We start from the raw sequence: 9,629 nt of genomic DNA, 5'->3' as shown, positions 1-9,629 counted from the left end.
GTCTTCCTACACCTGGACCCTTTGTTCATTACTCTGCAGTTCATCGAAAATTAACATCCGGTTACTGGAGCTTCCTCTCTCTTCTCCGAGGTGCTACAGAAGTACTTTGTGCCAACCAGACACCTACGTGCTATTTCTACATGCCTCACACCTCCCTGGCCTGACTAGAGTTTAACCCGTTGAACTCCAGCCAGCAGTGTTCATGAAGCTGGAAAGTGATAGTGAGCAAATAGTTCCTAACAAGTTTAGGAAAAATGTTGCCACGTCCATATCCACAGATAATTCCTACAAGCAGGCTGATGCCTTCCCATCAATTCCCTACCAAAGTCCCGATTTCAAAACTTTCTAGTCAGACATGAGGTATTTTGTCACAACGACATTCCACAGCCTCATGTCCATTTTATTTAATTTAGAGATATTTTCCATACTTCCAGCAGCATACCTGTTTGTGCATGTCCCTCTGTTTCCATCTGTAAAGACAGGCATATATCAATGCTTCACTTTTACAGTGCTTCAACATGTGAGTTGTCATCTCCAGGAAGCTGGGAAATGGTGGTATGCATAACAAGATTAGAGAAAATATTGTCATGTCCATGCATAATATAAGTACATGCTGAAGTCTCGTCGTTTAGGATGCTATAATGAGGATAGAACTGCTCCCACGTTTAACACAAAGACATGCCAAATGCTTTACCAAATTGGCTATAGTGAATATGTCCTATTACACAACAGCCTGTTTCAGTCCACGAACCCATAGAAACTTTGGCTTCTTCGGCTCCTGAGATTCCCGGCCATACAATTGCCTTCCTGCCTTTTTCCTCCCTGCCTATACGTCTTTGTTTTTCTCACAAAGCAGAGTTCAGTGGATTTCCTGTACCTCCTCACAGGCCATTACCCTTAAAGCAACACTGCTTGGCTGCAGTAGGACTCTATCTCAAAAAAGAAAGCGGTAGGAAGAACGATTGCAGTCAGCCAAGATTGTCTCAAAAAAAATGGGTCTTGGGGCTCACATATACTCAGCTCACCAGGAAAAGGTGGAAGGAAGCATGTAGACCGTTACCTCTGAGCTCATAAACCCTGAGCTAGTTACTAATCTCCTCCACCTCTTCCTCACCCTCCCTGATCTGCTCCACCGTTCTTCTTTTCCTTTACTCCTTCTGCCAGCAGGCTGCGGCTCATCCCTTCCACCTTCATCCTCCCCCTGCCCCAGGCACTCTCCCAAGCAGCTCCTCTAACCCATGCTCCTCTAACCCACTCACGCCCAAATCTTCTCTGATATCCCCTGCAAGACCCAGGCTCCTGCTTCACTTTTACTTTCTCGTTTATTCCCTTCTCATTTATTCCCTACTTGCCAGAAGACCAGGTCCTCAGCCCCTCCTGACCCTCCCTGTCCTGCCTGTGATTCTCAGGAGCTTTTGGAAACGTGAAGCTCGGGACAAAGAGCAGTGTCAGGACTGCGCCTGCACCAGGACATCGCTTTCTTGATAGGCAAGTGTGTGTATTTTGCACATGGTCATACATTTTAAGGCAGGGAGTTTTTTTCTGTGACACAGGGGCTCTGCACCGGGCACGGCACAGCAACAGCATCACCAATGAAACTCCTTCCATTCCTAGGTAGGTGCAATCTCCTTCCCTGGGGAGCGAGTGGCAGGTGGGAAGGGAGCGGGGTCTGGCAAGGAGAAACGAGTGTGTCGGAGGTGGTGGGAAGCTGCTGGGTATGCGGGACTGAAAGTCCCCATACCTTTGATTGATGCTGCTGCTGGATTTGGTAATTGCATGGTTAGGATCATCCCAAAACCAAATCCCACAAATGCCAGTCTTTATCTCACTGTGGGTTTTGCTCTCTAAAAAACACAAACATTGTGGGTTTCTGTGGGTTTGGTGATTTTTTTTTTTTTTCTCTCTTCCTCCGTCTTGGAAAATTTTTAGATTTCACATGTTATGAACAGTAATACGACAACAGAATCCCACAGGTTTCTGTTTTAATCTCTGGAAGATGGTCTCCTCTCTCAAAAACAGAGGGAAAAGATGAAACTTGGTGATAGCTAAATTGATTTGCATTATATATAATTGTTTAAAAAGTGTGTGTAATTTTTAGTCTTGAATTTTTCATGAAATTTTAATTTGTCCAAGAAAACAACGCCTCAGTGAGATTTCCTGAAGCAAGGAAACCTGTATTGTAACACTAAGCTAGCAAATATCCAGAATAATATTTGGATAGGGAAAGTCAGAACTGCAGAGGAAGACAGCATCCAAAAGGGTTTTTGTGTTCTGCAACTTTCATTATGTCCTGCTAACAATTTGTAAAGTAGAAAGTAAAATACTTACTTTCCCTTCCGAGTTAATTACCTCATTTCTAACCTATTACAAGGTGTGTGTAATTAATTATTCAGTGAGCTGTTAGTTTTCTCAAAGGGAGAGATTCCTTTTTATTTTGTGTTGAAAACCATATGTATTCATACAATGGGAAAGTAGTTACACCATTTAGGAATCATCCAGTGGAGGGAAAAAAGAAGACAATATTTTCATAACATGGAAACGGTATTTTAAGAGATTAACTTTAAATAACTTGGATAAGTTTTTAAACCCTAATGTCATAATGCTGTAAATACTGTGACATGTCATTTTAATCTCTCAGACCATGCATATGTGTTAGCTACACAAGTATGGAAGCGCTTATAAAAATAAAAACTCTGCTCAGGGGAACTCTCTTCGGTATTCTTCACTTGATATGTGCAGGGCAGTTTGAATTACACTCAATACATAATTCAGAGTGCAAATAATGTCTGTGCTTTACTGGAAAGTACTAGAGAGCTTTGAAAGCCTTTCAAATGTTTTCCCCAGATCACTGAGTAACTTCTACGTTGTTTACCAATTTTGTACTGGTAGAGCACATACACAAGTTCTTAATCTACAGTGTGTCTGCTGTTTCTAGCCCCTGGGTAGTTTTACTAGAGAATTCCCTGTAGTTGGTAGTCTTTGCCCCATTCTGTGATATAGCTGAGTCTGTGATGATGTTAAGTTTATTGGAATACACCAATTTTGTGGACACCTTTTGCCCAGATCTGGTTTTAGAGCTTGGAATGAGTTTTTAGATAAAGAAACAAGTCTGATTTTCCTTTGTTCCAGTTCTGATTTCCAGTCTGCTGGACTATGGCTGCACTTCTGCAAGCTGCAACATGACATGCCACAAAGACGCCAGGTGTGAAGTTCAGGGTGGGACAACAGGCTGCTATTGCTCCCAAGGATATACGGGAAATGGCATAACGTTCTGTTACGGTAAACAGATTTTACCTATATGCATTTCTGTTACGTGCTTGCTTGAAAAACTTACTCAAGAGTCCTTTAGCTCAAGGATTAAACTTTATGTCACAACACCTTACACGAACATGTTCTCAAAGCCAAAACCTTTAGCGGTTTCTGAGAAATTCTACAACTTACTCTCAGCCTAGTATTTTAATATAGCATACTGCGCATCTCAGTTGAGTATGACCTGTTTTCCAGCTTTCCTCTTCCATGAGAGATGCTAATGTATCTTCTCCAATTTAGCTTCAGCAATTTCCCTTGTGACTCAGGACTTCTGAAGCTTGGAGTTGGCATGACTGCTGCTTTACAGCCCTCACACCTCATCCACACACACATAGGGCTAGGCCACTCTTCCCAGCAGCTGATCGCGATCAAATCATACAGCTCCTGGGCTACTCTAGAAGACTGAGGAGGTGCGTGTGCCACAGAGACATGCCCGCATGTGAGGCCAATGTTAATTTTTCCAGTACAGCTGCTTGCAAGGGAAGTATGCCAGAAATCCTACAGAGGAGTCTGCCTCCAGGTGCCTGTATCTTCCATCCAAAGAAAAGGATATTTTCTCTGCCTTCATTTTTGAGTTGTACTCCACTATGAATAGCTCTAGTACTTATTCTACTGTTAGATGTAGCTATGCCCAGCTGCAGGCAGGCTGAAATTCATATGAATCTTGTCAGCTTTCAGTGTCCTGAGAAGTAGTTATGAATATTAACCAGCCGTTTGGTCAGTTTTTGTGTTTCATGCATCTTGGGAAATTTAGCAGTAACAGAGGCATTTTTGTTTGGTATGAGCACAGGTAAGCGGCCCACCTTTAGTTTGGGTTTTTATAGCTCATTTGCCGTGGTGTACTTGGAAGTGTGCTTGTTTTAGGAAAATTTAGAATGCAAAGACATTTTTCCTAAGAAAGCTGCCTACCCTTTTATAAGCTGGGAATGCTTAGAGAGAAACATAGCTGGCTAAAATAATAAACAATAAGGAATCACAAAAATTGTAGAATAATTTCATTTGGAAGAGACCTCTGGAGGTCATCTGGTCCAGCTCCCCTCTCGGAGCAGGTCCAACTTAGAGAAGGTTGCTTAGGGCCTTGTCCAGCCGAGTTTTGAGTGTCTCCAAGATTGCACACCTCTCTGGGCCCCTGTTCCATTGAAAACTTTTTTCTGATATCTAGTTGCAGTTTCTCTTATTGTAGCTTGTAACTTTTGTCTTTCATGTGCACTTACCGCTGTACATTTCCAATAATAGTTTAGCTTCATCTCTTCCCATGACCCCCCATTAGGTAGCTGTAGACAGCAATATAATTTCCCCTTTGCCTTCTCTTCTTAAGCCTGAACAAACACTGTTCTCTCAGCCTCTTCTTTGCATCACGTGTCATGTAGTCACTAAACATATTTCTTGAATTTAATGCTAACCTTGCCCTAAATATAGGTCAATCATTATTTGTCTATTGAGCTGGTCAAATGAAAATAGGAAGAAATGGCCTTCACCACACTAGTATTGTATTTGCACTAATTCAATTTTACTACCATGAGTAAGCTGGTTGATTTGAAAGTTAAGTGCACATTATGTTTGCAGAGTCAAGGGCCTACGCTTGTGAATAATGCAGAGAAACAAGAAAAACAAGTCAAATTTTAGCAATACTACCTGGAACAAATCAAACCAGCATTTACTTATCTACCATGTTCTGGTGTCCACTACATTGCCTGTACTTTTCTAGAAAGTTGTGATTATGAATCATCAATTAAACTTGCAGAAGAGACACCTGTTGTTCTTCACTGACATTACTGATGTTCTTAAATCCATCCATTATATATGTACCCATTATTTGTGTGAGGATGCATTTATCTTATCTTCCATGTTCTTGTTTCTCATACAGTATCTTTTTCTTACTTTCTCTTTTGCCTGTATTTTCTTAGGGAAATCTACATTCAAAATTCATAAAAACATTTATTGATCATTTAAAGAAAATTCAGTACAGTGAAACATACATTCACAAATTGTGTGACTCAATTAATTGTTTATTAAGAATTATACTAAGTGTTTGGCAACTCAATCTTTAAAATAAAATTTCCAATGACAGTCCAGGCCAATCAGCTACTAGATGTATTTGTGGTGCTTTGCAGTTAAGTGGCAATGGTTTGAAGCAAGCCTCATGTCAGGAGACCAATGTTTTCTCTGGTAAAATACCTCGACAGCCACCAAAGTCACTTACCCCCAGCTAAGCAGCAAAGCTTGTATCAGAACTATGTGGCTGTTGCCCCTGAAAGAGAGACGACGTTTCTCTAGGGCAGCATGTTACAGGGTGCATTATTAATATTGTGCAGTAGTCCTCTAATAGCATAAACAAGTAACCTGAATTTTAATTGGGTAGGCCCTAAAAAGGATTAGAAATATAGGCTAAACCCTATCATAAATAGTTTAAAGCTACAAAAACGTAAAGCAAAGCCTCAGTTGTTTAATGATGTATTAGATCTTGCTGTTCTGTGTGGCAAAAGCAGCAGGTGTATCTGCTGTTCTAGAGATAGCTACTCATTTTTCTTCAGTTAATAATCTTAGGCTTTTACAATGATAGTCCAGTCACCTTCAAAGAGGATCATCAATTATGTGCTAATACAGGCTTTTTCTAAAGAGTACATATAGTATGCTGTGTTTACATATTTGCCCTTTTAGTTATTTAGATAGGTTGTGAGAGTCGTAATTACTGTCAACAACATTAATAATTTCACATAGCGTAAAACTAACTTCTTTATTGTGCTTATCCTGGTAGACAATTGAACCAGAACAGTGGTTGTTTTGAGGGGTTATTCTGGAACAAGCAATTCAAATTCTTTCTCCTTGTAAAAACGTTGAACAACAAAAAATGCTAGTTTTCAGGCTAGTCCTCTTAAGCTTGTATAGCTGGAAAACTGTCCCTTTTTATTTATAGGTACATTCTCACTGTATTTAAAAGATTTACATTTGTTTCTCTACTTTCACTTGCTTGTAACACCTCTTAAATACTTGTAAAAGTTATTTCTTTGCTAGCTCTGTCTTTTCAATGTAATATACTTAGACATTTTCCCTGGAGTTTACTGTGCTGCAAAAGGTAATAATGCCCTGTTACATTTATTTCCTAGCACCATTATTGATGAATCATGATTCACTGATGTCAACATACCTTAGGAATGGGGTTTGTTAGTTTTTACTTTGCTCCCTTTGCCAGCTGGCTAAGTGACTGCAGAGAGCTCAAGATTATTGGATTTTCTGTGTATAGATAAAGACATATAGATATGAATTTAATTTCCTGGTGTCAAAGTCATGGCTTTTAAAATAATTATCCTCTTACAATCTTTCCCACAAGATTTCAACCACTTTAAATTAGGTCATGTTTTGGACTTTCCGAAGGTATATTTTGGCCAGTCTAACAAAAAGCTAATCCTCTTCATAATCTCATTGTCTTCATTTTTTTTGCACATAGTCAGGAGAATAACTGGTTGTAGGATCTGGCCTCTTTTATATATTGGAATTATAACTTACATAGCAATACATTCCTTCTCTACAGTATCTTCCAGAAAGCCATAAATGAGTCACCTTGTCAAGCTTTACACCTCTGAGGTACAAAATACTATCCCATTCTTCTTGCTACTTCTTCTGTATTTATATTCCTTGCTTTATGTAGTATAAGATGAGAGAGAACAGCCTCTGAAAATATAAACTATTTGCCTTTTTGGACTTCGTTCTTGGGCAGATGTGTATTCTGAATGTAATGCATGAGGCTTTAGCTTCACATTATCATACACCTAATTGAAGTAGCACAGCTAGAGCTCTTGGCATAAAAATAAAAATATATCCAGATAAGACTGATTTATAGACAAGTTAACTTCCTCTTGTGCAAAAATGCCATGTTTTTTTTAACAGATGAATAGCATATATTTGCCACTTTTGTAAATCCATTTCTTTATGTAAAAAGAGTTGGACATGTAAATTAGGTGTTGCTCATAATCCCAGCTTTCTTCCAGAAGAAAATTAAAGGAAACAAACAAAATTTCAGATCCTTTAGAAAAGATTGGGGTGGAAGTAAAACTTCATAGAAGCCAATATTTTATTTTTAAAACAGAGGGAAAAATGAGTTGGCATCATTGATGCTTTCCTAAGCAGCTCTGCTGTTTCAATACTGGCTGCTTCTTGATTGCTGACTGCCAATTTGCTGCTTTGCTGGCACACTGCAGGAAATTAAAGTAAACAGTGTGATCACAGTGTTTACTTTAACTTTGCAAAATACGGAAGGAAAATGAAGCAGTGCTGTTTGTTCCAGGAGGGTAGGCAGGCAGGCAGGAAAAGCCTGAACACAATATCCCTCCCAGATATCCCCGCACAATATTCCCTTGTAAATGTCACTTCCAAATTATACTGCAAAATTAATCAGTCTTACTTTTAAAATAGTTACAGCTCTTCCAGAAATGGTGAGCAGGGACTTAGGCTATCAGGGAAACTTTGTACTGAAGCAAGGCACTGACTCTTTCTGAAGTGCAGGAGGATTTAGCATTTTCCAGGGGCAAAAAATACATCAGTTCAAAGTGGTATTTTATATCAAAATACAGATTCCCTGTTAAAACACAGGGCAATTTGTGTAAACTCAGCTGAATCAAATTGAAAGCCTACTCAACATCTGAACACAAACATATTTTCTTGTTTTACTGAGGGTCATGCGACCAACTCTCTGGCTTTTGCTAGCTGTAAAAAGGAGCTTTCCTGTGAGACATCAGCTCCTTGCTCTAAGGTGATGTCGCTGTGTCCCACCATCAACTTTTATTGCAGTCACTGAATTTGTTTTGATTCACTGGTGTCACCGTTGCCGTTCTGCAGCACCCAATCGGTATATAGTTTTGAGGGAATTTTTACCTTTTAAATTAACATGACCCTGTAAAACCACTGTGTATAATCATTTCATTTTATCCAGAAGTGTCCTTCAATAGAAAACGATCTAATCCAAATGCTGGTTCACCAGAGGAGAATTTTTTTGTTGTTGTTACCAGCAGGCATACATCACTGGATGTCACTTCTGTGTTTACCAAATAGTCTGAAATCACTGATACGGAAGATCCAATCCACACACTTCCTAAATTCATTTCACTGCTATCAGTTACCACAAGCTATAAAAAGGCAAATTGCAGCTGCTCTGGCATAGCACAGCAGGAGAAAGATATGCCTTAGCCAAACACAAATAACAGGACTCAACACAGTGGGTGACAGCTTGGAAAACTTGGGATGTGCTGCACAGGAGGCCAAAGCAGACAACCGATTCCCAAACCTTTTGACATGCTCCTCATAGCCTCTGGGCTCGTCTCTCACTCTTCCTTACTCTTTTTCTTTTCCCCCCCTCCTTCTGTGTCTCCCAATCTCTGCTGCTGTGCCTCCAAATTCTGCTGGATCTTTTACACGGTTTCAGGGTGGAGTGTGGTAAAACCGGAGCGCGGGGTGTGTGAAAGGGCAGAAGTCATCTTTGAATTCAGAATTTCTACTCCAGGCTTAGGTGTCTGGCTTTTTGGTGATCCCAAGAAGTGTTGGGAGGCACCATCCTGTTTGTTGCATATGCACGTATTACATTTAATTAAGCCCATGCCTTCAGGGTTCCTCTCTGGGGGACAGAAAGTTTTCTTCCCTTCCATGTCTTCATTGGTCATAATGTAGCTGAATGTTTTTCGCCTTTTCCTGAAGTGCAGAGATTGACTGCTGAGCTGTGCGATGTTACCCAGCCGAGGTATCTTGATCACATGTTCTGGATTAAACCTGTAGGCAGATCATGGAATTAAGAAACCTGGACAAATTGGCCGGGAGGATTTGATATTCCAGTGCATGACAGTCCACTTGCCTGGGAAAGCATGGGTGTTAATGTATAGGTTAACGTAGCAGCTTCCCGGCCATTTGGGGACCTATGGCTTTATGTATGGCTTTTGCCTTTTCATGCACAAGATGTTACACTTTTCTGTGAATTTGGAAGGGTTTGATAGCTATGATGTATGTAGACTGCTGGGGACTAACCAGCTGTTGCATGGTTGCTTTTCATTCGCAAAGGATGGAGCTATGTTTATGTTCCTGAAAATAGCCATACCCTTGGCTAACATTGTTAGTCAAAACACTGTTTTTGTAGAGTTGACTTTACTTTTTATAACCGAAATTGTTTATTGTAACTACTATTTAAAGTATATTTTAGTTGAAGCGTTATTTAAAGTATATTTTAGTTGAAGCGTTTAAGAGTAGATCGGGAAATTGAAAGGGGAGAGTGTGTTACAACAGTGCCTGGTGATGCCTGAGAACATTAGTCAAATGGAAAGCAGCGCAATATGTTT

At 40.0% G+C, this 9,629-nt stretch overlaps 1 protein-coding gene across 1 annotated transcript in view; it reads left to right on the top strand.

Moving 5' to 3' along the window:
- Nucleotides 1–1,592: 1,592 nt before the first annotated feature.
- ELTD1 (EGF, latrophilin and seven transmembrane domain containing 1) overlaps nucleotides 1,593–9,629 on the top strand; it is a 73,643-nt gene continuing 65,606 nt past the window's right edge. The window contains exons 1-2 of the mRNA XM_009586753.1: nucleotides 1,593–1,614; nucleotides 3,130–3,279. Coding sequence (XP_009585048.1) covers nucleotides 1,593–1,614; nucleotides 3,130–3,279 — 172 coding nt within the window. The remainder of the gene's footprint in view (nucleotides 1,615–3,129; nucleotides 3,280–9,629) is intronic.

Source organism: Fulmarus glacialis, unplaced genomic scaffold (assembly GCF_000690835.1).
Source record: "Fulmarus glacialis isolate BGI_N327 unplaced genomic scaffold, ASM69083v1 scaffold37251, whole genome shotgun sequence".
Taxonomy (NCBI): domain Eukaryota; kingdom Metazoa; phylum Chordata; class Aves; order Procellariiformes; family Procellariidae; genus Fulmarus; species Fulmarus glacialis.
Note: the sequence above shows the minus strand (reverse complement) of the source record. Positions and strands in the feature narration are given on the sequence as shown.